Below are 26,397 nucleotides of genomic sequence, written 5' to 3'. Positions count from 1 at the left end.
ACCCCCGGCCCTCTCTGACTCTCGCGAGAGCCCTATAGGCTATAAAAGCAGTGCCTCCCGCGTGCTTCACGCGTTTTCTTCCTGGCTGGCTTTTGGTGTGATCTGCTTTAGACCTGGTAAGAGGCGCCCCTATACCCCTGTTGTCGCCTTTTCCTCGTCCATCCGGGGACCTGCCCTACTCGGTTTGGGTTGTTGTGACGGGGGAGACGGCTCGGCGAGGTGTGGCGCGCTTGAGAGTGGTTAGGTGGTACGTACACCCTCCAGTGGGCCCTCCGTAGAGATGCGGTGACTTGTTTAAACCCCGAAGCTAATGTCGGCTCGAGTTTCCTCTTCCCCCTGCAACCCGAGCAGAGGGCGCTCATTGGCTTGGTATGGCGCCGGGGCGGACTCGTGGTAGTAGTGGGCTCTCCGACTAGCCTTCTGGGCGCGGCGGGTTCGGGAAGCTTCTAGAATGGACCTGGAAACTGACCTGAGGCTACCCGCCCGACGTGTGGTAGAGGCAAAGGCTTTTCCCGGTCCTCAGCTGTGACTAGATGAGGAGTTTCGGATATGAAGATTCCCTTCCCTGTATCTATTTTTTTCATTTACGGAATATTGTGGTGGTCCCAAATGCCTCTGTGAAGACTGCGCATTTTTTTTTTTTTCTGGTGCTTTCCGAAGTGTTGGGGTGATGATAGGAGTGGCAGGAGGTTACCAGAAGTAGAGTTTGGGGGTGTGGCGGAGTTTGGGGGCGGATCCTCGGAGGGTGCCCACAAAGGGCTTAAGGTCCAACAGCCTTCCCCTCGCTAAGTTGGACTTTAGCGGACGTGGGGGCCGTCTGGAAAAGCAGGTTTGGACGTGAAGGGCCTTTATGTTGGTCACACCCTATATATTTGGTCGCCAAGTTGGAGCGTGCCTTACTAGTTAAAAAAAAATTTTTTTTTAATGTTTATGTTTGAGAGAGCGAGAGCAGGGGAAAGGCGGAGAGGGAGACACAGAATTTGAAACAGTCTCCAGGCTCTGAGCTGTCTGTCCGTACGGTGCCTAAAGCGAGGCCCGAACTCCGGATCGCCGAGATTATGACCTGATCCAAAGCAGGTCGGAAGCTTAACCGACTGAGCCACCCAGGCGCTGCTTTTTTGTTGTTAAAAGTGTGTGTTAAGCAGTAAAGTTTGCAGTGATTGGGGCACCTGGGTGGCTTGGTCGGTTGAGCGTCCAACTTCCGCTCAGGTCATGATCTCCCCTTTAGTGGTTTAGAGCCCCGCATCAGGCTCTCTGCACTTCCCTCGCTGGTGCTCTCTCTCAAAAATAAATATTTAAAAAAAGTTTTCAGTGATCGATGCTCACAACGTTTTTGGTTGTGGTGCTATGCACCAAAAAACTTTGGGACTTGGAAAATTAGCTTGCTGCTTTCAAACTGATGGCGTACTGGGTTAGCTCTTAAATCCTTATCTTTGTTTCCACTTGGGTGAATCCAGTGCAGCATTGCTTTTTAGCAATAGACTCTCGTCCTGGCCCCAGGTCAGAAACCCATTTTTGTAAGCACTTCAAGTGCTTAAAACACAACCCCTGAAGTTTTGGAATTTAGTAGATGCCAGAATAGTGGTCTTGCCTCTTAAAAAATTGGATTGCTTTAGGGTGTGTGCTCTTGTGGGCAAATGTACCTGGAGAAACGTCAAGTGTGCTTCCTGAATTATGAAGGCAGATGAAGGTGCAGTCCAGGGAAAGGGGTGGCAACATGATCACATCTAGGAATCAGACACTGGCATTGTTCATTTGGGCTCAGGTTTGGGGCTGAACCTTCCTTTGTTTCTTTATGTATAATGAAAATACAGAAGGAAAGTGCCTTTGCACAAATCCTGTTTTAGAAAAAGTAATAGAGGTTACTTTAGTTTATAAAGAAATTGCTGTATTTAAGTGAAAATGATACTCAGACATGGAGTATCTGGTTTTGTTTCAAAAGATGGAAAGCTCAGTTTATGCTTCTTACTAATGTAAAAATTAATGTATATGTTCAGGGCCACTGGACAATTCTTTTATCATTCTACAGCTAAGTTTCTAAGTAGATGAAATGTGCTGGTTATCTAAAAAAAAAAAAAAAAAAAGTAAGGCTTGTTTCTAATTCATTTCCTCTTTTATCTTTTTCAGCTGATAGTAAGATGTCTTCAGGAAATGCCAAAATTGGGCATCCTGCCCCCAACTTCAAAGCCACGGCTGTTATGCCAGATGGCCAGTTCAAAGACATCAGCCTATCTGACTACAAAGGTGAGAGTAATTACTTTAGATTCATTAAAATTGAATTACTTTAGGGGCACCTGGGTGGCTCAGTTGCTTGAGCATCCGATTTCAGCTCAGGTCATGATCTCCTGGTTCGTGAGTTCGAGCCCTACTTCGGGCTCTGTGCTGACAACTCAGCCTGGAGCCTGCTTCAGATTCTGTGTCTCCCTCTCCGACCCTCCCCCGCTCATGCTCTCTTTCTCTTAAAAAAATAAACATTAAGACTTAACTATTTTACAGTTTAAGGTGGTTCATTAGGTTTCTGTATCTGTCATGTTTGATTGTAAAATGAATTTATATATTGTAGGTCACTATCTTTAGGGTAGGAGGCCGTTTACCTACATGTTGAAGTAGTGATTACCAACCATGTTCATGGGGGTAGACTTTAGGTTCAGACTGCTATGGAAAAAGCCCATGCTTCATTATGTCTGGATATATTAGTTCAGTTATCTTCTCAGTACTCAGTTGTATTATCTTGGAGATCTTCTCAGTATTTCATTGAAAGCTCAAGTTTTTGGGGCTTAAGCTGCTTATTAAGTTTTTGAAATAATGTATGGCACAGCTGCTATAATAGGCAGAAGGCTTAGGTACATTCCCTTGACTGTTTTGCCCCAAGAGAAGAGTTGATGGTACAGTTGGAACAACTCTTCCTGTTACAGTTTCATGCAAACACTTGGCAAATTCTAATGAGGCTCTTCTTTTTTTTTTTTTTTTTCTCGTGTTAAACCTTAACAGTCCTAGAACAGCTGCGTTTTCTGGGATAATTGATACAAATTCCTTGAAATGCGAACCTGAAACTCCAGTTTTAAGTGTACCTTTCTTAGTAGTGTGGTAATTAGTTCCTAGACTCGGCTTTTGCATGAACATGTGACTAAGGTTTCCTAATGCAGCACACTTGTTTGGAATGAGAAGCAAGTAAGAGGGGCCCTATGGAGGGAAGCTCCTCTGGCAAACAGGATAAGTAGCACCATGGGGAGGTGACCCTGGCCCAAGGGTTTAGAAAGAGCTGCTCTCTGTCCTCCAGGGCTTGACCTGAGGTTTCAAAGTGCTTGTTAGGCAAAGCCCTGGAGAGGTTGTTTAGATGAGTGAGTTTCTACTGATTTTGGTTTTCAGAGTAAATGTCAAAAGGAGCACCTTACTTTGGTTTTCAGACATTGCTGCTACCTGGAAATGAGTGAATATTTGGAACTGTTTTAATAATTCAGCCCATTAGGTGTGGTGAAAGGCTGCTTGGCCAGTTGAAGATCTACTTCTATTGGTAATCTGAGTGACCTCAGTAAAATTTACACTAGAGATCCTGTTACCTTTCAGGACTTTTGAAACTTTTGCCTCAAGAAATTTTTCTTGTCCTATTAGGCTTGTTGGATTTGTGCTGATTCAGGTGATCACTTAAACCTTACCTGTCCCGTTGATGTGGTTCATTGTGGAAGAAGCACAAAAGGCATTTTGTTTTGTTTTTCTTTATTGCTTTGTAGCATGGAATCCAGTAATTGAGCTTCTCCTGTGGGCTAATTGTAATCATTGGCATTAGGCTATCTAGTAGGTATTTGCATCCTTGGTTTTGCTTTTCTTCATTGGAGAACTTGGTGTTTGTGCTAACTTTTTTTTTAATGTTTATTTTTGAGAGAGACCGTGTGTGAGCGGGGAGGGGTAGAGAGAGAGAGGGAGACACCAAATCTGAAATAGGCTCCAGGCTCCGAGCACAGAGTCGGACGTGGGGCTCAAACTTGGGAACGGGGAGATCATGACCTGAGCTGAAATCGGAGGCTTAATCCAACTTCACCCACGGAGCCATTCAGGCCCCCTCCTGTGCTAATTAAAAAAAAAAAAAATTTTTTTTTTTAATGTTTATTTTTGAGACAGACTGAGTATGAAGGGGGAGGGTCGGAGAGAGAGGGAGACACAGAATCTGAAGCAGGCTCCAGGCTCTGAGTTGTCAGCACAGAGCACGATGCAGGGCTCAAACTCACAGACTGAGATCATGACCTGAGCCAAAGTCGGAAGCTCAATGGACTGAGCCACCCAAGTGCCCCCCTCCTGTGCTAATTTTAACTACCTAGAGATACAGATCAAACTGAACGGTGTTTATCTTATAATTGGCAGCTAGTGAGGAGACAGGAAAATAAAGCACAGAACTGAAAGGAACTTTTTTTAATACAGGCTTTCCTGCCACAAGATGTTCTAAAAGTAGCTGCTAGGAGACATCTGTGTTGAGTGTTGGTGTTTAGCAATTGTTTATAAAAAGGCTTTTTTTCCTCAGAGAAAAATGCCTTTAGGTTTTTATTTTTAAAAAAATATTTTATTTTGAAAGAGAGGGCACAAGTGAGGGGCAGAGAGAGGGAGAGAGAATCCCAGGAGGGGCAGAGAGAGAAAGAAGTAGAGCTTGAACCTGGGCCTAAGTCAGATGCTTAAACGACTGAGTCACCTAGGTGGCCCAAGGTTTTATCTTAAATATCAGCACCCAACAGGGGGCTGAAACTCAAAGCTGGGAGATCAAGAGTCACACACACCACCCACTGAGCCAGCCAGGTGCCCTTTGTAAAGCAAGGAAGTATGTTTCAAAGGCAAACTTGTGGCTTTTCCTCCCCTTCCCTCCCCAGGAAAATACGTTGTGTTCTTCTTTTACCCTCTTGATTTCACCTTTGTGTGCCCCACGGAGATCATTGCTTTCAGTGACAGAGCGGAAGAATTTAAGAAACTCAACTGCCAAGTGATTGGTGCTTCTGTGGATTCTCATTTCTGTCACCTGGCATGGTAAATCTCTTGGTCAACTTTTGCATATAAACTTTGAACTAAGCCGCACCTGGGACTGGAGGCTTTGATAATAGACTTGCTCAAGTATTGCCTTCTGGCTTCTGATGGAAGGAGTGTGCAACGGCTGTGACTTCTTGTTGCTCTCATCTGGCAGCAAAGAAGAAGCAACCTGGGTTGCAGCTGAGTATCCTGGTGACCTTAACTGTCTTCAGGCACTCACTTTACTGCTGGAAAAAGTTTGAAGTCTTTTGGGGATTAAATTACAGTTACTTCACATTACATTAGGAATGTTGAAAAAGGGAAGGAATAGAAACAGTTAATGCTTTTGCTACACAAGAGTTTAAATGAATGTGATTGTATGTGTGCCTTTTGCTGTAGGATCAACACACCCAAGAAACAAGGAGGACTGGGACCCATGAACATTCCCTTGGTATCAGACCCCAAGCGTACCATTGCTCAGGACTATGGAGTCTTAAAGGCTGATGAAGGCATCTCATTCAGGTATATACCTACCAGTGGGCTGTCATCAAAATTATCTGATTGACTTGAGGGCCTTTTTTATTTGGAGAAAGATAGGACCCTGATCTGTAGACTCTTTTGTGTGTGTGGTTTTTTTTCCCCTCCAGTTAATTTACTGAGAAATAATTGACCTACGTTACTGAATAAGTTTATTTTTAACTTTTTAATTTTACTTATTTAAATTTTACTTTATTTTTTAAATTTATTTTGAGAGAAGAGAGAGCACATGAGTAAGGGGGATGCAGAGAAGGGGAGAGAGGATCCCAAGCATGCTCAGCGTGTAGAACCTGATGGAAGGGCTCAGTCTCCCGAACCATGACATGACCTGAGCCCAAATTTAGATTTTATTTTTTAAGTAATCTTTACTTCCAACGTGGGGCTCGAACTCACAACTCTGAGATCAAGAGTCATATGCTTTACCAATTAAGCCAGCCAGGCTCCCCCATCACTACATGTGTTTAAAGTGTACAGCATGGTGATCTAATCTCCTTCCTTCTTGCCTTTCCTTTCTCTCTCTCCCTCCCTCTTTCTCTCCTTCCTCATCTGTATGCCTAAGACCTGAAGGTCGAGAGTAGTACGATTTTCCAACTGAGCAGGGGTTGGCGGGGGATGCTTCTTCACTAGAGGCAAAGCCAGTGCAAGTCTGGGAGGCCAGCACGTTTTCATTTCCATTGCAAGCAGTTTCCAAACTGATAATTGCATCTCTCTCAAGCCTTCAATCTCTTCTTCCCAGGGGCCTCTTTATCATTGATGAGAAAGGTATCCTTCGACAGATCACAGTAAATGACCTTCCTGTCGGCCGTTCTGTGGATGAGACTCTGAGACTAGTTCAGGCCTTCCAGTTTACTGACAAGCATGGGGAAGGTAAGCCAATTCACCTAGTGACTTGACAATAGAATGGTGGTAGGATACGAAAGACGGCAGGAACATGGTCTACCAAATGAGAAAAATCTGTTTCTCCAAGAAATTGAAGTCTCTGCATTATACTGGGTTGTGGGGGTGAGATAATGGAAAAGCTTGGGGAAGAGAATATAAAGGTTTTTTGTTCCAGCTCCACATTCCCAGCTTCTGCCCTGCTCATTTAGAATCACTGCTGAAGCCTTTAAGTTATTAAAGGAGTGTAGGAGGATTTCATAGGTGTATAAGGACAAAACAAAAGGCTTGAGAATTATATCTAGAGATAAAGCATGCCATTCTTGACAAGTGTTTATTGGGAGAGGAGCTTAATCCCTGTGGTCCGTATTTGTTTTATGATCCTTTTTAAACACAAATCTAAGACCAGTTTTGAATTTTGGAAAATATAAATAGGGCTAAGATAACTTGCCCAAGGACAATGGACAGATACAGCTAATACTTTTTTTTAATCTTCTTAAATACATTCTAAAAAATAAAAAACATTTTGTACAGCGTTGTTGTTGTATTTGTAAGAATTACGCTCTGCAAATAAATTATGTAAATGTTTAAAACTTTTTTGAAGGAAGAGGGTTAGGGATAGAGGGTTTCAAATGAAATATCCAGGTTCTTCATTAGACATTTGAGGATCAAAGACTTTTTTGTTAAATTTTTTAATTTTAATTTTTTGTTTAGAATGCCTGTGAGTGAGGGAGGGGGCAGGGGGAGAGAGAGAATGTGAAGCAGACTCCATGCTTAACATGGAGTCTGACACAGGGCTCATTCCCATGACCCTTGGATCATGATCTGAACCAAAAAGAAAGAGTTGGGCATTCAACTGGCTGAGCTACCCAGGTACCCCAAAGATAATGTTTTACAAGGTTGTCCTTAGAGAATCTACACATCACTAAAGAGATTCAATTTAGGGTTTTTTACCTAGCATTTTAGAGAGTGTAGACCTTTCTTTTCCTATTTATCCAGCATTAGTACTTTCCTTCTAATATTCTTTTTTTTTTTATTTTTTTAACGTTTATTTATTTTTGAGACAGAGAGAGAAACATAGCATGAACGGGGGAGGGGCAGAGAGAGAGGGAGAGAGAGAGAGGGAGACACAGAATCGGAAGCAGGCTCCAGGCTCTGAGCCATCAGCCCAGAGCCCGATGCGGGGCTCGAACTCGCGAACCGCGAGATCGTGACCTGAGCTTAAGTCAGACGCCCAACCGACCGAGCCACCCAGGCGCTCCTCCTTGTAATAATATTCTTACTGCAGTATGATAAAGTACTGAACTACTTGATCCCAGCTTTTGAGTTTGTAAGGGTGTAGCTGTTTTTTTGTTTTTGTTTTTTTTTTGTTTTTTTTTTTGTTTTTTTTTTTAAGTTTAATTTTGAGGGAGGGAGAGCGAGAGATCCCAAGGAGGCTCCATACTGTCCGTGCAGAGCCTGATGCAGGGCTCAAAACCACAAACTGTGAGATGACCTGAGCCAAAGTTAGATGCTTAACCGACTGAACCACCCAGGTGCCCCTAGATGTTTTTTAAGTTTTTGAGACCGTGCCAGAGCATGTGCACAAGCAGGGAAGGGGCAGAGAGAGAGAGAGAGAGAGAGAGACAGGGAGAGAGAATCCCAAAGAGGCTCCACGCAGTCAGCACAAAGCCTGAAGTGGGGTTTGATCTCACAGACCTTGAGATCATGACCTCAGTTGAAATCAAGAGTGGGAAACTTAACCAACTGAGCCACCCAGGTGCCCCAAGGCTGTAGCTTTTTTTACTTTTTCCCCCCTCACTGGAGTATAGTTGTTGCTGGAATGAGACAACCTTAAGAGTTAGTTTAGTTTTTTAAGACTTAGCTCCTGAGGCTACAGGTGCTGGGTATGTGGGGAATGGAGATCTTGAAGCCTACACCTTTCCAAGCTTAACATAATTGAGGATGAGAAGGACAAGATAGTTATTTTGTTTTTAATTTTTTTTAATGTTTATTTTTGAGGGAGACCGAGCACGAGCAGGGGAGGGACAGAGAGGGAGACACAGAATCCAAAGCAGGCTCCAGACTCAGCTGTCAGCACAGAGCCAGACATGGGGCTTGAACCCATGAACCATGAGATCCTGACCTGGGCCCAAGTAGACTACTTAAGCAAGTGAGCCACCCAGGTGCCCTAAGGACAGAATAGTTGTGATCAAGTGCTACTGATGTCAAATCAGGTGCACAAGTGTACTTCAATAAATTTGTCTTACAACGTTCCATTTTCTTTCTCTAGATAATAAATAGTTCAGACTAGTTTTCTAAGGCCCATTTCACCTCTGATTTTGTGGTAAAGAACATGGAAGTTGATAAGAGTTGGAATTGATGATGTCTCTTAGGGGAACCGAAAAGTGATAGTTTGGCTAGAGGGGAACGCTAGTATGAATCCATGAGCGCTGATACCCAAAGGCACCATTTGCGGAAGCTTGTGTGGATTGAAGGAGCTGACTGCTGCTGAGACTGCCTCCTGGTGGGGGATGAGATTCAGCACAAAGAAGTTGCTGAGGAGTGTTGTTAAAGCCCTTTATTGAACTTCCTAGCACCTTGCATATAGGTGAGACTTGAACCCAAGCTTTCATAACTGAAGATTGCTTCTTCAGAGTCTTGGTCTCTTCTTTCCATCTCACTAGAACAGGCATAGCTTGTTGTGTGTAGCCTTTATGATTTATATGATAATTGCCATTTGAGAGCGTATGAATACCAAACATGGTATGTGAGGTACTTAGCGTGTGTTATTTGACAGATAACTCTACATTTCTATTTTTTGATGTAATTGACATATAACGTCAGTTTTAGGTATACAGTGAAATTCAGTTTCATTTGTATTTATATATTCTATGTTCCTGTGTTTTCAAGTTTTTATTTAAATTCCAGTTAACATAATGTAACCGTTTCAGGTGTAAAACTTAGCGATTCATCACTTACAATACCAGTGCTCTACACAAGTGCCCTCCTTCATACCCATCACCCATTTAACCCATATCCTGCCCCTCCATTCCCTCCAGTAACCCTGTTTTTTTTCTTAATTTTTTTTTTTTAACGTTTATTTATTTTTGAGACAGAGAGAGACAGCATGAACGGGGGAGGGTCAGAGAGGGAGACACAGAATCTGAAACAGGCTCCAGGCTCTGAGCTGTCAGCACAGAGCCCGACGCAGGGCTCGAACTCACGGACCGTGAGATCGTGACCTGAGCCGAAGTCGGCCGCTTAACCGACTGAGCCACCCAGGCGCCCCTTCTTAATTTTTTAATGTTTATTTTTGAAGGAGAGAGAGACAGAATGTGAGTGGAGGAGGGGGCAGAGAGGGAGGGAGACACAGAATCAGAAACAGGCTCCAGGCCCTGGAGCTGCCAGCACAGGGCCCAACACAGGGCTCAAACTCGAGTAATTGAGGTCATGACCTGAGGTGAAGTCAGATGCTTAACCTACTGAGCCACCCAGGTGCCCCTCAGTTTGTTTTCTGTAGTTGAGAAACTACGTTGTTATTTTTGAGGACTCAAACGAATATTTTAAATACAGTATTTATTCATAGTAAATGTGGAAACCAAACCAAATTCACAGCTGTTCTTTTTTTTTTTTTTTTTTTTTTAATTTTTAAAATGCTAAAAAGTCCCTCTTGAGGGCTGTTTTGGAAGTTTCTTATACTGAGGTTACCATGACTATGTCACTTTCTCCTTGGAGAGTCATGCTATTTTGAAAGGTGGTTTATGTGGGGCTTAACCAGTTCTTCTGTACCCCATGTTCTGAGAAAACCAACACTGCTGGGTATGAGGGAAACATGCAAGTGTGGTTCTTTCTGTCTTGTCACTGATAACTGGTTATATTCTTTTTTTTTTTTTTTTTTTAACATATATTCTTAAGTGCCATGAACCTTTACTGCCCATGAGAATAAGTTGGCAAGGTTTTTCTGGTTCATTATTCCTATCTTTGTGTCATGATTTATAATTGGGCTTTTCTTTTAAAGGTTATATGTTTTCTAAGACCAACTTTGTTGGTTCCCTGTTCACATCTACTGTCAAACTTTTGGCTGGCTCTCGCCTGGTCTCTGCTTATTTGCTGTTCTTTGTTCTCTAGCTTTTTTATGCTTTAGGGACCTGTGTTTTAACCCTTTGGTGCTAATAAGGCTAATAATTGTAACAATCAAGTGAAGATTCCAGGAAAGTAATGGATGGCAGCTGGGTCCATCTATACTTTGTTCCCAGACAGCTGGTTGCAGAGTGACATCTAAGGCTATGATATCCTTGGACTGAAAGGGGCTCCCCTTCTCTCACTTGAGCAAGAGAGATTTGCTGCTTCATTATTGGACTTGGTGACTATGTGTCTCCTAGAAGATGGAATAGCAAATGGAAGTGAAAAATCAGAGATTGGTTTCCTTGCTTCTCTCTCCTCAGGTTAGCCCAAGGAGCATTGCTGGCTCAGGATTATAGGAAAAGGTTAAAAGCTATGCTTTCTGCATAAATGTATGAAAGATTCAAATGCAGACCTTTGTTTACCATGGGGTAGAAGGCACTTACTTAGACAAATAGGGCCTGTTATGGGGGTCCTGCCCCCATGTATTTCAGGCTGTCCAGTTTGGCAGTTAACACTGAGGAGGCAAACTGGTTGCTATCTTCAGATCCTCCAAGGGCTGTCAGAAGGAAGAAGCAGCTTAGTGTTAACTGTTGTTACACAGTCCTAGCTTTGTTTGTTTAGCTTATTTCTTGGTATGTAGACAAATCGTGATTTTGGGTTTTTTTTGTTTTTTTTTTGTTTTTTTTTTTTTTTTTGTTAAGAGCCTGTAAACTGGGGAAGAGGGGCAGAGGGAGAGAGAATCTTAGGCTCCACCCTCAGCATGGAATCCAATGCAGAGCTCAATCCTACAACCCTGGGATCATGATCTGAGCCAAAATCAAGAGTCGGACACTGAACTAACTAAGCCACCCAGGCACCTCTAAAGTTTTTAGATTTTTAATGCAATACAGTGTGGCCTAATCTGTCATTAAGTGTATAATTCAGTGGCATTAATTGCATTCACAATTTTGTGTATCCATCACCAGTACTTTCTGAATGTTTTCATCATCCCAAATAGCTATAACCATTAAGCATTAACTCCCCATTCCCCTTTCCTTCCAGCCCTTGGTAAATTCTACTTTCTGTGTCTATGAGTTTGTCTATTCTAGATATTTCATGTAAGTGAAATCATACGATATTTGTCCATCTATGTTTGGTTTCTTTCACTTAGCATAATGTATTCGAGATTCTCAAGGTTCATGTTGCAGTGGGTATCAAAACTTTTTTTTAAGGCTGAATAATACTCCATTTTATGTATATATGTCCTATTTATTCTTTCATTTCTTGATGGACACAGTTTTTTATCTTTTGGCTGTTGTGAATAATGCTGCTAGAGTAATGGTGAACAGGTATCTGAATCTTTGTTCCTATTTATTTTGGGTATTTACATTAGAAGTGTAATTGCTGGGTCATGTAGTTCTGTTTAGCTTTTTCAAGAATTGCCAAACTCTCTTCTATAGCAGCTGCACCATTTTACATTCCCACCAGTAATATCAAGGATTCTCTACAACCTTGCCAACACTTGGTCTTTTTTCTTTTCTTTCTTTCTTTTTTTTTTTTTTTTTTTTTAATAAATGCTATATAGCCTGGTGGGTGTGAAGAGGTGTCATTGTGCTTTTGATTTGCATGTCCCTAATGAATAGTGATATTGAGCATGTTTTCATGTGCTTATTGACCATTTGCATATCTTTAGAGAAATGTCTACTCAAGTCCTTTGCCTGTTTTGAGCTAGGGTGTCTTTTGTTGAGTTGTGGGAGGTTTTTTTTTTGTTTTTTGTGGGGTTTTTTTGGTAAAAGTTCTTTTTTTAAGTTTGAGAGAGACAGCAAGTGGGGAAGGGACAGGGAGAGAAAGGAAGAGAGAGAATTGGCAAGTGGGGCATAAATTTGACATGGGGCTCAAACTCACGAACCCTGTGAGAACCAAGAGTCAGATGCTTAACCGACAGTCACCCAGGCGAGTTCACTGGATGTCTTCAGTTGTGGGAGTTCTTTATACATTTTGGATATTAATCCCTCATCAGATACATGATGGGTAAATATTCCCATTCTGTGTGTTAACTCTTAAAATGTCCTTTTTGGGGCACCTTTGTGGCTCAGTCAGTTAAGCATCCAACTCTTGATTTTGGCTCAGGTCATGATCTTATGATTTGGGAGTTCCAGCCCAACATCAGGCTCTGTGTTGACATTGTGGAGCCTGCTTGGGATTCTGTCTCCCTCTGTTCCTCCCTGCTCACTCTCTCTCTCAGAATAAATGAAAATAAACTTTAAAAAAGCCTTTGTACAAAAGTTTATAATTTAGATCAAGTCAAATTTATCTGTTCATTGTTGCATGTGCTTTTATAATCCTATCTACGAATACATTTCCAAATCCAAGGTTGTGAAGTTCTGTTTTCTCCAGAGTTTATGATTTTAGCCCTTATCTTTAGGTTGACCCATTATTGAGTTGATTTTTTTTTTTTTTTTTTTTAATATGAGGTGTAAAATAGGGATCCACCTTCATTCTTTCTCATGTGGAAGTCCAGCTGGTCCCAACACCATTTATTGAAGAGCAATTAAGATTTTTAAAAAGATACACATGAAGGGGTGCCTGGGTTGCTCAGTCGGTTAAGTGTCCGACTTTGGCTCAGGTCATGATCTCACGGTTTGGGAGTCCCGTGTTGGGCTATGTGCTGACAGTTCAGAGCCTGGAGCCTGCTTTGGATTCTGTCTTCTTTCTCTGCCCCTCCCCAACTTGTGCTGTTTCTCTGTGTCTCTCAAAAAATAAATAAATATTAAAAAATATATATACATGAAGCATACATAAAATAATTGAGGAAATACAAATACCAATTCATCCACTGTCTACGGTTAACAAATACATGTGTTTTTTTTTTTTTGCTGTATGTGCATTACGCAGATTATTTGTAGACCAAAGCATACAATTGAAGCTTGTAAAGTAGTTACTTAATTTCTTTAAATTTCAGGTGCTGCATGAATAAATTAGATACAATAGCATTAGGGCTGTGGTGAGGATTGAGTTATGTTTGTAGTTATCCTTGCACTAAAAGACTTGAATTATCTCACACTATAGCATAAGTATTCTGGTTCCTGAGTGTTCAGCCTCTTAAGGTATCAGATTTGGTTTTGAGCCTTTTGTCTGTCACCCATTTGTCCATGGGAGGAGGGTGGAACTCACCACTGAGCAGGTTATTAATTGATAGTACTCTTCTCTTGCAGTGTGCCCAGCTGGGTGGAAGCCTGGCAGTGATACCATCAAGCCTGATGTCCAGAAGAGCAAAGAATATTTCTCTAAGCAGAAGTGAGCGCTGGGCCTTTTTAGGGTCCGGCTGCATTGGCTGGCCATGAAAACAAAATCTCTTTTGTACTATTGTCATGCTTAAGACACAAGACTTTAGATTCAGTGCAGATGTGGTATGGGATGGGACAGGCCTTTCCTGCAGGGGTTGGGGAGGCCAGCCTTTCTTCCTCTGGAGAGAATGGCCCATGCTGTGCTATGGGGCAAGTCAACTGATGTGTACAGTAGTGGGGCATCACTTTTGATCTTTGTTTCTATTAAACTTGAACTGAGACCTTGTTGAGTCTTCATTTCAGGGGGCACCAGCTTTGATTTTAAGAGTAATTTACTCTCTGCTTTCCTTTTTTTAGGGTAAAATGAAGGTTGATAGCTGCCTCAGAATCAGAAAGTTACATTGGGGGGGGCGGGATATGCAAGTAGACACAGGAAAGGAACTGAACCCAGGTGTTAACATTTTCACTACATTTGGGGGAGAAGAGCAAGATCTGCAGTGTTGGTCAAAACACTGCAATTTGTCCTATAGGTGAAGCATAAATTGCAGGTTGCAGATGGAGGCCCCAATGAGATTACTTGGACATTTATACTATTGGGAGGGCTGCATGAGAACTTGAAGCTTGGCCTCTTCTGCTAAATGTCCGGTACTGGCTCTGTAGAAGATCAGAATTAGAGGCTTTGAAACTAAAAGGGGGAGGGGGAGACAAACTGCCCTGTTGTTTGTAGGGGAAGGCTACATTCATCTCCTTGTTCTGAGGTGGGAGGGGTATAGGGGAGGTGAAGGTGGGTTTCTCCTGAGCCCTTGTGGGTAAGAAAGATTCAAAACAGTCTGGTGTATTATGTACCCTTCCAGACATAAGCTAGTCTAGTCTATCCTCCTCCTCCCAAGCAAGACCTAAGAGCAGTACAGAATTCCCAGGGCTTTCAATGACAGCTCATACACCCCTTAATATAAAACAGGCATGGTTTCAAAAATGCTTTGCATGTGTTTGTTTATTCCCCACAACAAGCCTGTGAGGCAGGTGCCATTAGGTAGGAGATGATTGCCTTTTAGGCTCTGTAACAAGTAGGATCTTGGAGCACTGGAGAGAAATGGAAAGGAATAAATCCTGTATTTTAAGGTGGGAATTCTGGATCTGTCTTGTCTTCGACTTTTGACTAAATTTTTCTGAGCTTTGTTATCTTCACTGAAGAGCTCTATTACAATCCTTGTATCAAAAATATCGTACCCAGGCACCTGGGGTGGCTCATTTGGTTAAGCATCCAACTCTAGATCTCAGCTCATGTCTTGATCTCAGGATCGTGAGTTCTAGCCCAATGTTGGGCTCCACACTGGGCATGAAGCCTGTTTAAACAAAAATATTGTACCCAAAATAAAATATCTGGCCTTGCCAAAGCCAAAGGAGTTCTAGAGCCAAGTACCACTTATAAATAGGGATCTCAGAGGAGGGAGGATATCAAGGGCCAGGGGATGCAGGTGGTGAGATGCTGGGGCTGAGCCAGCCTCGGGCTCTGCTGGGATTCTGGGGCTTCTTGGGTGGGAGTGTGGTAAAAGGAAGCTCAGGTGATGCAGAGCTAGGATCCTCTGAGGGCTGGGCCAAGCCCAACAAAGCTAAGCGTTGGGCAGGTGGAGTAGAAAAGTAAGCCTTCTGTTCTTCTGAGTAACGCTCCTGTGGTGTTATAGCATCCCGGTATGTCCAGTCACGCCAGTGGAAATTAAAGCCTTCAAGCAGGGTGATTCGGGCAGCTCTTGTAGGTACACAGTCCAGGGGCTTTGTGGGTGGCAGATCTGGCACCTCTACTCCTGGCAGCAGCATTACTCCTCGGATGGCAAACCAGCCTCCGTATCGGGGATGTATGCACACACCTGATATGTGCTGAGGAGATGGTAAAGCAAGGTCATGGAGTAAGTCCAACTATCATCACTGCAAGCTAGGCTTGTTCATTTATTTTCAAGGAACACTGATTCCACATTTGAACCTCTCCTTTGGCTGGGTTTCCCTATTTCCTTTCATGGACAACCCTTTTCATGAGCTCACTTTGGCCATGAGGAACCTAGAAGGAAGGGTTTATTAAGCTGAGTCTCTGTCAACTTCCCAGTCTTACTGTTGGGTTTCCTGATTACTGCTCTACCCCTCCATCCTGTAACAAGATTTTAACAGACTAAGTTCTCTGACCTGATGTGTTCCCAGGCCGACTCCAGAAAGCATGTGGGGTTGGGGTCCTGACTAGGGCACACCTTTCCCTTGGATTGTGTCTACCAAATCATTTACCCAGGGTAGGTGGAAGAATGTGAATTGGTATCTTGAGGAGCCTTCACCATTTTCTCCCAGTCCCTACTCATTCACACTTGCCCTCTGACCTGGGTCCCCCAGGGGTCAGCCTCCACATCCTTCCGTTGGTAGTAGTAAGCAGCCCCTGCCACATGGGCTGCAGTCTGGGCCAGAATCTTGGGGCGCCGATTGGGGTGTACCTCGTAGTCAGCGATGACTTCCATTTGCAACTCTGGGAGGTTCTGGGATAGAGATGGAAGCTCATTTCAACATGAGAGGAATCATGACTTTGTCCTAGAGAGCCCTAGTTGTGTTAACTTGGTCCTGTCCTCAGAAGTTGTTTAAAGGGAAAACATGACCTTAAACTTGGGGGAGCTCCACTGTGAAGAAAATGATACTCTGTCCAGGAAGGCCCATATATGAAGGGAAATAACAAGGTCTTGCTCACAAATGCCTATTACAAGGGGTGACTTGGCTCTGCCCTCCCAAGTCTCAGTGTGGAGGAAGACATGGCCCAGCTCTGGGGAGACCCGATGTATGTGTATATATATATATGTGTGTGTGCATGTGTCTGGTGGTGGTGGGGATATTGTTCTACCCTCAAAAGGCCCTAAAGACACACAAAATATCCAGGTCTAGGGAAGGACAGGTGAAAGATGCTTAGGGGATGCTAGGCTTATTCCTATTTCACTTGGAGGCTAAGGGAAGTCTGGTTTGAAGTTCATGTAATTGCCCATCTGAGATAGGGTAAGTGAGATTGATTATAGACCTGGGGGGCTGCTAGAAGAAGGTGGCTGAAACTGGGCTAAGGCAGAATGGGGAGAGCTCACAATGTCAAAGATGCTCTAGCATAGCCCATCTGAAAGTGGCTCATAGCCGTAAGTAGGTCTAGATCCTGCACTGAGCTTAGAGTAGCTGAAAGCAGCTATGGGTTTGAAACCTGGGGGAATATATGAACCTTGCTCACCTTTCTAACACGGCCCAAGTGGTAGGCTACACACTGGTCCACAGGGTCAGTCAGTGGTCGGAGATGGCAACTCTGCAGGAAGGGTTTGAGGGCCCGGTCAAACATGGCAGGTGTGCTGAGTACCAGGAAGGCCAGGGTAGGTCCTGGCAGGGGTAGGTGGAAGGCTGGAGGCAGGAGTGCATTATACCATGCCACCTAGAACAGAGAGAAAATTCAGGCTACACAGGAGGGCCAATTTAGGCCTTTGTCACGTCCATACCTTGGCCCGGCATTCAAGGCCTCATACATCTTGGGCTGTCTCCATCTCATTCATTCAGTGAATGGATTTCTACTGATGCTGCATGATGTATATTTATGGGGGACTCCTCCATAGGGGAATCTGACAGGGAGTTTGGGATAAAGAGGCAGAGAATTCATGACTAAGAACCAAAAGAAACTACTGTGATTAGTGCAATGACAGGGCCTGATGAGGATCCTGTGAAACTAGAAAAGGCTTCTTGGAAGCTGTTTTTGAACGGTAGGAAGGAAACTGACAAGATGATGTAGGGAGAGAAAATCTGGTGTTTTATTCTAAATAGAGGGCACAGCATTAACAAAGACATGCAAAAATGACATATTTGGAAAACAGCAAATTGTCTAGTTTGATAGAAGTGAAGGGTCTGTAAAGGGGAGCAGGAGAGAAGGGTGGAAAGATCAGTAGGCGTGAAATTATGACTGGCCTAGATACTAATTTAAGGAATATAGGTCTAATTTGGTGACAATGGGGGGGGGGGCTAGCCATTTAAGATTTAAGGAGGAAATGTACATGATCGGCTTTGGAAAGATCTGGCTGCAGTGTAAGGACAGGTTGAATGCAAAATGATAGCAAGCAGATTATTGCAGTAATCCAAACACAGAGGGGTTGGATGGAAGGGAATGGACTTGGGAGACTCAAGTGACAGATTCCTAAAGGTCTTGGTGTCTGACTGGATGTGGGGGAGGGAAAGGGTGAGAAGTAGGAGTCTAGTACAATAACTCTTACTACTCACCCAGTTCTACCTGACCCACCAAACATTCTCACTCTCTCCATACCTGCCATCCACCACTACCTCCACACCTTTACTTAAGCTGTTCCTGATATTTGGGATGTACATAATACTCTTTCCTTCTTTTCATATATAGCTCAACTCTATATTTTTTTCTGGGAAGTCCTTCTCAAGCTAGACCCAACATACTTTCACTATATTCTTTCCTAGCACTGCTGTGTGCCACTCAGTGGAAGGGGTGGGAGTGAGTTGTCTCTTAAGCATCAGGCAAAGAGCTCAACCTGAGTTGATTTAGCTTTGTGTCCAAGCACACAGCTCAGTACAAAGGGCACTGGATAAGGGGGAAGGATCTGTGTAAACAAGGGTAGGTAGTGGTGCCAGACTTCTGTGACAGGCGAGTGCACAGTTTCTGTATCCAGCCCAGCGCTGGTGATTGGCAACATCATGAATTAGCCCTCTGTTGGTAGATGGAACAAACCAGCCAATTGTTTGCTTGTTCAACAACAGGAATGCCCTTCCCCCCTCAAATAACCTAAATCTTAGCTACACAAACCTACAAGGCCTTGCTCTATCCTAACTCTTTAAGGAAGCTTTTTTTTTTTTTTTTTTTTTTTTTAAATGTTTACTTTTTGGGGAGAGAGACAGAGCAAGTGAGCGAGCGAGCTGGGGAAGGTCAGAGAGAGAGGGAGACGCAGAATCCGCAGCAGGCTCCAGGCTCTGAGCTGTCAGCACAGAGCCCAAGGCGGGGCTCGAACTTAGAAACCGACGCTTAACCGACTGAGTCACCCAGGCGCCCCTTCTGAAGGATGCTTCTCAAATGACTCTGACCCCACTGGTCACTTTCTTCCTGTAAATTATGGAGGTGGTAGAGCCACAAGATTACTGGCTTATGTGGTGTCTCCCATTCATCAATATGGCGTTATATGGGATTTCAAGGACAAACATGCGGCCGTTTCTCTACCTCTTTAACAAAGTCCCCATTGACACCATGTTCCCGTACGTCAGATGGACATGGGGCCAGAGGAGCTCGGGAAAGATCAGAAGGCTCTCGAGCTTCACGCCAATAGCACCGAGGCCAATTATACACCTCGCTCCAGCACCGCAGAGGGATAAACCAACCTGGAAGGGGTAAACCTCGAAGCCAAAAGGGCACAATGTGTCCTCGATCTTCTGCTTCAGTTCTGCGACTTGCAGCTCCATAGTGCACGCAACGCGCAGACCTTGCTGGGGAATGGAGTCTCAAGGATAACCTGGGCCGTTAAGTTTCAAGGTAGCTTGGACTCCATTTCCCAAGAACCACTGGGATCAGCAGCGGGGTAGCGTTGGCTCTATGCAATGCATCTTGGGATATGTAGTGCACTTGGTCCTTGGGTTCAACAGCTACAGAATCAGAAAGCCTCGGTTTCCCGGCAAGCTTCACGGTGGCAGTGTCAATGCTCGTGCCGCTACCAGGGAAACGTAGTTCTACAGCCTCCATCGCCGGTTGTTTCCGCGAGAGACAAACTCAGTTTCCCACGTGGCGCTGCGGCAGCCAGTCCAAGGTCGGGCTTTCCCGGCCTACAGGAGGGTTTGAACTGGGCAGTAGTCGCTGGCACAGGTTCGGAGTGATGGTACCTGTGTCTTGGGTCTGGGAAGGTTTCGACCAAGATTCGGCACTCTCAATTCCCACCTGATAATTGAGTATCAAAGCATCCCGCTTTCCCCCTAGAGTCCCCAAGCGCTGCCCTCCTGACCAGTCCCAGTTTGGCTTGATAACTGCATCCCTCCCTACCTTTAGTATTACATCCCCACTCCCCACTTTCGATCTGAAGTGTGGCCTTACTGGGCTGTGTCTCTGGTGTTCCGGGCTGGAAGAGCAAAGGCACAAGACGTCAGGGAGCCTTGCGGAAGGTTATGAGTAGGAGCCTGAGCTGGTCTGAGCACCTCGACGTGCTTCTCAATGCTACCGATGGAAATGTGGCCAGGATTAAGGTGAGGGGGCACCTGAGGGCCCCCGTTAGAGGTTTGGGTTTAGGGACACTCAGAGCCTATTGGCCTGTGAACTTTTTTTTTGTAGCAGTGGCTGTATCCTCTTGGAGTCTCCACAGCGGGTGAGTATTGTCCCTTTTCTGCCCCCGTTCTTTTCTTTTTCCAGGATCTGCTTTTTTCCAGTGCCTGTATCATCCACTATTCCAAATTCCAACTGTTTTCTTTCCTGAACAAACATCTGTTTTCTCCCCAAAGTTAGGCCTTACAATCATCCCTTGCTTATTCCCTCAGCAGGAGATTTGGCTGGGACCTGGATTTCCCCTCATCACTTGCCTCCTCAGTCTGGAGTCCATGCTCAACAGCCTTGGGCTCTAGAGACTCCCTTTGTCCCAGAGAGGCTGAGTTGGGGTAAGGCCCATGGTGCATCTTCTCTCTGGGATGAAGTTATTATTCTCCAATCCCAGCTTCAATCCCAGGCTCAGGTAAAGTGTGGAATCCTAGGTGTGTATGTGTTTGTGTTTGTGTGAGATGCCCCTTGCACAGTAGCTCAAGTGGCTTTTCTTGCCTGGGTAGGTGACTGAGACACTAAGACAGGCTGGGCAGGGGCTGCTGGAAGAGCAAAAGCAGCAGAAGTATAAGATCTGTACCCTGGAAGGTATATGGCCAGTTATTTTTTTCCTGCACACAGCTCATTATGTATGCACACAGTTTTGTTACATATCTCCTGTGTGTGCACTTGTGTCTTGATTTGCAAGTGGAATCTGTAGGCTCATGTGTAAAAGTCTCAGAAGGACTGATCCTCAGTTTGTCCCACTACAGCATCACTAAGGTTGCTGCAGGGGAGCCCAGAGCAGAGGGTCCTTCTCCTGGATCAACTCCTGGAGGGGCTGAGAAGGGAACTGCAGGGTCTTCGAAGCCAGGTGCAGGAACAGGCCCAAGCCCAAATACAAACAGGACCACAAAAACGTAGTGCTACGGGTTGCCTTCACCAAGAGCTGCAGAATGAGTAAGTGATGGGCAAGACCTCTCCTTCTTTGGGCCTCTGAACTCTTGGCACTCTGGTAGTGTCCTCAGGGCTTGTTGATTGGCTTTCGAATGACACTGCTGTCATCTGTGCAGGTGTCAACTCCTGTGGGAGGAATCAGAGATTCTTCAGGAGGAGCTGAAATTGCTGCAGGACCAGCTGAGTCAGTAAAAGATTGAGGGTGGGTATGAGTTCACCTGTCCCCTTTTCTGGAAAGCCTTTTTGCTGTCCCAGTAAGTGGCCATAGCTCTGATTTCTTGAGCTGCTCAGAAGTCTGGCCAAGTGTTTTGTCTTGCCTCCATGGTGTGAGTCTAGTTTCCCCAGTCAGTTTGGAATGCTAGACCAGAATGCTTCTGTCTCAGTTTTCAGCACCAGGCTGGGTACAAGGCTGGGAGGAGAAAAGAAAGAAGTTGGAGAACAGCTCTCTTACATTTTTCTCTCATTGAAGGCCAGCACCAGGAGCTGCTGCTGAAACAGATGGCTGAAGGGGGGCAAGCTCAGGCCCACAGCTGGAAGGTAGGACCAGGATGAGACCTATTTCTTCATATCTCCCTATGAAGGCTCCTTCCTTTCTGTCTTTTCTGTTGTGCAGGCAGGCCAGCATACCCTTTCCCACCCCTATCTCTTTCTCTGTTCCCTGTGCTGACTCTACCTCCCTCCAAAGCTTTTCTTCCCAAGCCCTCTTCTCCAGGTTGAGAGACTGTCATTGCCCACATGAGGGTTCCATGTGCGCTGAAGATGCCAATGGTGGGGAGGGGGATTCCTCCTGGAGAGGGAGAGGAATGTACCTACCTGGTCCTACCTGGGCCCATGGTCTGGCAGATGTTGGAGCAGCTGCAAAGTGGCAGGGAGGTCAAGGGTCACACCCTGGAGGCTGCCAGGACAGAGGTCCAGGATGCCCGGCAGGAGCACAACCTCTTCAGGTCAGGGGGTGTGGATGCTTGTGGCAGTGGAAGGGATATGTCTCAGAGGCCAGGCATTGGGGACCAAAGTTCAGCTATCCTAGATTTGACATGGGCTGGTAGGGGTGGTTTGGTATCTGGGTTACAGCCTGTAAAGGCAGTACTGGGCATTCTTTACTTGATACAGGGTCACTGAGGTATCTTTATATGTTTGAAGGATAAAGGGAGAGGAGACCGGGGTCCTGGCCTCATGAAGGAGAACAGTTCTATGGTGGAAGGGTCCTCTTGACCCACTGTCTCCATCTCTGCTTCTGATTCTGTTCCCCTTTCCAGGACCTCCATTCACATCCTCCAATCTAAGTTGTCCCTGGCTGCCACCTTCACCATGTCTCTTTCTTCATCTACCTCTGAAGTCAGTCTTCCAGACAGCAACAGTAGCTGGGAAACTAGGTGGGAGTAAGGGCAGGGATCCCAGGTCTGGGGGAGGGTGAATCTGAATGGTGCGTGTGTGTCAGCTGCCTGATTATTTGACACTGGGTAGAATGGAGTCTCTGCCTCTTTTTTAGTGAATCCATCATTCTGTCGTTACTTATCCCAGGTCAGGCTTGTATGTTCCTCCCCATCAGACAGGCCTAGGGCCTAGTTCTGTGTGTATCATAGTGCTTGCTGATGGTTTGTTTTCTTTTCCCTTTTTATCCCCTTAGATCTCCAGAAGAGCACACTTTCTAACCTGGAGCCCAGCAGCTTTCAGCTTTAGGCCCAGAGCCTTGAGCGGGAGAACATATTCTTTAAGGGCCCCACAATGTTCCTGAGTGACCTATAAGAACTTCTAAGAGTAGCTTTGCTCACCTTCCCCTTCATGGCCCTGTTTCTGGGCCCCATGTCCCTCCTTTCTTGATCTAGCTGGTATCTGCCCTCTTACTGAGGCTTGTCACTGCCTGCCCACCAGGCAATAATTACAATAAATGTTTTAACTCTTCCTGATGTCTTCTGTGAATCAGCACCCACATGGGATAGACTCAACTGTACCCTTCCTCCTGTTACTGGACTGCTTTCTGCCATCCCTCTCTCTGAAGTCCAAGTTCATAGATACTCATAGCTGAGTGCAAGCCCTCTGCTCAGTGGAATTTGGAAGGAGATGGGAGTTCCCATTCTGGTAGGTAGAATAAGGTAGGCCAGTATTGCTGTGGGGATGCAGAGGAGGGCAAGACATTTATATAGGCCCTGGACCTGAGCAATAGGAGGCTTCCTCTCCTCACCTCCAGCTCCTACCTCTTAAGGCTTACTCTAGTCCCTCCACATTTCCTCATCCTCAGTAGCCCAGCCCTGCTTGCATTTCTGCAACAGTCTCCTGGTCTCCTTTCTTTCAGTCTCTGCCTCTAATCCAGTGGCTTTAAAATTTTTTGATGTGACCTCCAGTAAGAAATATAGTTTACATTGTGGCCTAGTAAATATACATGTATATATTTATTAGATGAAACAAATTTCATGATTTAATATTAATCGAATCATTAGGGGTGATGTACTCTATATTTCTTGTTATATTTAAAAAAATGCCTTGTGGTTATTAGTTCTAATCCTTCCATCACAAGCTTGCTCTCTGGAAAGTAGATCTTTCTATGTAGGCTAAGGGCAGCTTTACTTGCTTCTTACTTGGATTTTGTATTCTAGAGCATGCAGTCCAAGATTTCCTTAGAAGCAGCAGCATCCCACTAAGGACTCATGAGGTCTCTTCCACCGCTAAATATAGACAAAAGATAATGCCATTCATCCACCCAGTTGATATTTATTGAGGATAATACATACCAGCCCTGGTATGTATTTGCCCTGAGTTAAGATGTGCAGTGGGCTTATAAAGTTCCCAGCTCTTAGCTCCATCTAGCTGGGAAGAGGAGACAATTCTGAAATAAAAGCATAATAAAAGGCTGAGATCAGTAGGGCAGGTTATACGATGCATTCAAGGCCCTGGCCTAACTAGGAGACAGATAATGAAGAGTGGGCCTTTGACACCCAAATAACTATAAGGCAATCCTTGGTTCTTTCCCCTCACTATAAAGGAAATTTCTGACAGTGGAATGGTAGAGATCAGACTTGGGTCAAACAGAACTTGTTCAAAAACCTAAAAACTTGCCATCAAGGCTCATCTTCCCACTGAGGGTATAAGTAACCCCTCTCTTTTACATCTTTCACTGGGCATGTGATACATATGGTATGATGGCATTATTCAATTATACTTGCTACCAGTGCTGTACCTATTTATCAAATACTTTGCATCAGGCTTTGTGGGAGACAGGTTTAAAAGGTGCCAGGGCTCTAACAACAGAAAAATTAAATAGCAGTGGGGAACAATGGTATTTGAACTGTCACCAGGTGGCAGCACATCATGTGTTGCCAAAAGAATGATACAGAAAAGGCTTTGAGCCAAGGGTACAGGGCTGGGTGGTTTCTTTTCTCCTTTTGGAGATACTGTGAGCTACCTATTAATCTAACTAAACCAGTGTCCTGTTGAGACTACTCTGCTCGAGAACCTTTGACAACTCTCACAGCATAAAAAAGGACAAATTTGGCATTTAAGCTCAATCCACATTTAACTTCCATTCTTATCTCCTATCACACATCTTTTTAAAACTTTTTATTTAACTGTAGTTGACACACAATGTTACATTAGTTTCAGATGTACAACATAGTGATTGGACAAATTTATACATTATGGTATGGTCACAAGTATAGCTATCATCTGTCACCATACAATACTATTAGAATACCTTTGACTATATTCCTTGTGCTGTGCCTTTTATTCTCGTGACTTATTCATTCTAAAACTGAAAGCCTCTATCTCCCACTCCCCTTCACCCATTTTGTTCCCTGTCCTTTCCAGCAACCATCAGTTTGTTCTCTGTACTTATAGGTCTGGTTCTGTTTTTTGTTTGTTTATTCATTTGTTGTTTTTTAGATTCCACATATGAGTGAAATCATACACACATCTTTCTTAAATTTTATTGCCACTAGGAATGTACACCACCTATACTCCAACTATTCAAATCCCACTTATCTGTCAAGACTCTTCCAGTAGGAGGCAAGTCTAAAGATGTCTGAAAGGAGGTCTCTAATCCAAGGAAATATTGGTGCAGGAAGGCCCATACTCTGGTGTTTCTTTGCCTGCTCTAGCCCTGGAAACTCTGTTCCAATCTGCTCAGGCGTGAGATTATGAGCACCTGAAGTCCAGGCATATGGAAAGCATGAGGAAGGAAATATGTGCATGGTGAACAGTTGAATAGAATTCTTATTCCCTACCCAGCTCTTTCAAAATCTTCAGTTTTCAAGCCAGCTCAAGCGTTCTCTCTTCCAAGAAGGCTTCACCGAATCAATTCTTAGTCTAGATTAATTGTTGCTTCAGCGTTTGAACCCAACTCATTGCTTTTACTATCCCAAGTAGCTAATAATAATAGTTTATGTATCAATTTCTCCCCTACAGTATACCGAGATCCTGCAGGACTCTACGTTCAAATGGCTTTTTCTTATTCAGAGAGTCCTTACTCAGCTATTCCTTCACCAACTGCAAAGCCGCGCCAGTCGAACCCATTTTCTGTTAGTTTTATTAATTACCAATCGTTTATATGTTTGGCATTTTAATTGTTCCCTCTCGTATTTACTGTCCCGCCCTCTGGAGGGTCCAGGGACTTGAGTTTCCCCCAGGTGTATTCCCTCCTCCTTGATTCCGCCTTTCCAGCACACTGCCTCTTCTGTTTTTAACCTCCTCTTACTTTCTATTGGTTCTCTTCGTCCTCCGGAGTTGGCGCCTAGGGCTGTTGATTGGCTTTCCCGGACGCCTATTGAGTCCACCCTCATACCACGTGGCATTCCTAACGCTAATTGGGCAATTCCACTAGCTGGTTTATCAAGGATCGACGATTGATTGGCTGCTGGGAGGCTTGAGAAGAGGGGCGTGGCCGCAGAGGCCCCGCCCCCAGTCCTCCAGCCTACTTGGGCAGGCGTTTCAGTGGCTCGCGGTCGCGGAGCTCAAGCGGAGCTTTCAGCTGCCCTTTCTGGCTCGCCGTTGGGATCATTCTCCTGGCCCCGTCAAGCAGACGGGGGGAACGGTCCCGACTGCGGGGCCATGGCAGTAGCCTCCTTGTCCTTCGCCGCCGTTAGCTCCGCCGAGTCTCCGGCTTCTGCGCGAGGGACCCCCACCGCCTCCGCAGGCTGAGAGCCTCTGCCGCCTCCAAGCTGTGAGGGCTACTATGCTCCCACTTTGCTGCTGCCTCCGCCTCCCGCCCGCGCAGGCACCCCTCTGGCTGCTCAGTCCCGCCTCAGGTAACGCCGAGAGAGCGCATAGGGCACAAATCCGGGGCACCCCGGCCCGCGCGCGCGGCTGCTACACCGCCGCGGTTCCGGAGCATTGGCGCTCGGGTCTCTCAACACCGACAGGACCCCTTCGCTTCCCAAGGTCTTCCTCTGAGCG

At 44.9% G+C, this 26,397-nt stretch overlaps 5 protein-coding genes across 19 annotated transcripts in view; 3 read left to right on the top strand and 2 right to left on the bottom strand.

Moving 5' to 3' along the window:
- AKR1A1 (aldo-keto reductase family 1 member A1) overlaps positions 1–337 on the bottom strand; it is a 35,720-nt gene extending 35,383 nt beyond the window's left edge. Inside the window, exon 1 of one of the 2 annotated variants that reach the window (XM_042996949.1) lies at positions 256–337. The gene's annotated coding sequence lies outside the window, so the exon portion shown is untranslated. The remainder of the gene's footprint in view (positions 1–255) is intronic. The other variant, XM_042996947.1, reaches the window with a different exon arrangement.
- On the top strand, positions 11–14,056 carry PRDX1 (peroxiredoxin 1). 3 transcript variants are annotated; one of them, XM_007077274.3, is made up of 6 exons: positions 11–116; positions 2,128–2,244; positions 4,857–5,010; positions 5,389–5,511; positions 6,263–6,393; positions 13,704–14,056. In XM_007077274.3, exons 2-6 carry the CDS (start codon positions 2,139–2,141, stop codon positions 13,787–13,789), a joined length of 600 nt encoding a protein of 199 aa, XP_007077336.2. In that variant the 5' UTR covers positions 11–116; positions 2,128–2,138; the 3' UTR covers positions 13,790–14,056. The 3 variants fall into 3 exon arrangements, with proteins under 3 accessions (XP_007077336.2, XP_042852887.1, XP_042852886.1); XM_042996953.1 differs by lacking the exon at positions 11–116 and adding an exon at positions 280–369; XM_042996952.1 differs by lacking the exon at positions 11–116 and adding an exon at positions 546–567.
- A 1,028-nt stretch (positions 14,057–15,084) lies between these two features.
- Positions 15,085–19,430, bottom strand: MMACHC (metabolism of cobalamin associated C). Of its 2 annotated transcripts, none has more exons than XM_042996951.1 (4): positions 19,161–19,430; positions 17,017–17,211; positions 16,250–16,291; positions 15,085–15,653 (listed from the first exon to the last, which is right to left on the bottom strand). In XM_042996951.1, exons 1-4 carry the CDS (start codon positions 19,239–19,241, stop codon positions 15,234–15,236), a joined length of 738 nt encoding a protein of 245 aa, XP_042852885.1. In that variant the 5' UTR covers positions 19,242–19,430; the 3' UTR covers positions 15,085–15,233. The 2 variants fall into 2 exon arrangements, with proteins under 2 accessions (XP_042852885.1, XP_007077337.1); XM_007077275.3 differs by having other exon boundaries at positions 16,139–16,291; positions 19,161–19,429.
- On the top strand, positions 19,349–22,914 carry CCDC163 (coiled-coil domain containing 163). Of its 11 annotated transcripts, none has more exons than XM_042996936.1 (11): positions 19,358–19,582; positions 19,853–20,012; positions 20,101–20,131; positions 20,301–20,491; positions 20,583–20,664; positions 20,829–21,015; positions 21,129–21,196; positions 21,482–21,549; positions 21,856–21,956; positions 22,269–22,385; positions 22,640–22,760. In XM_042996936.1, exons 1-11 carry the CDS (start codon positions 19,377–19,379, stop codon positions 22,662–22,664), a joined length of 1,236 nt encoding a protein of 411 aa, XP_042852870.1. In that variant the 5' UTR covers positions 19,358–19,376; the 3' UTR covers positions 22,665–22,760. The 11 variants fall into 11 exon arrangements, with proteins under 11 accessions (XP_042852874.1, XP_042852872.1, XP_042852870.1 ...); XM_042996934.1 differs by having other exon boundaries at positions 19,359–19,582; positions 20,098–20,131; positions 20,304–20,491; XM_042996933.1 differs by having other exon boundaries at positions 19,359–19,582; positions 20,098–20,131.
- A 2,991-nt stretch (positions 22,915–25,905) lies between these two features.
- Positions 25,906–26,397, top strand: part of TESK2 (testis associated actin remodelling kinase 2) — a 131,010-nt gene continuing 130,518 nt past the window's right edge. The window contains exon 1 of the mRNA XM_007077286.3: positions 25,906–26,249. The gene's annotated coding sequence lies outside the window, so the exon portion shown is untranslated. The remainder of the gene's footprint in view (positions 26,250–26,397) is intronic.

This window comes from Panthera tigris, chromosome C1, assembly GCF_018350195.1.
Source record: "Panthera tigris isolate Pti1 chromosome C1, P.tigris_Pti1_mat1.1, whole genome shotgun sequence".
Taxonomy (NCBI): Eukaryota; Metazoa; Chordata; class Mammalia; order Carnivora; family Felidae; genus Panthera; species Panthera tigris.
This window is presented reverse-complemented; position numbering and strand designations above follow the sequence as displayed.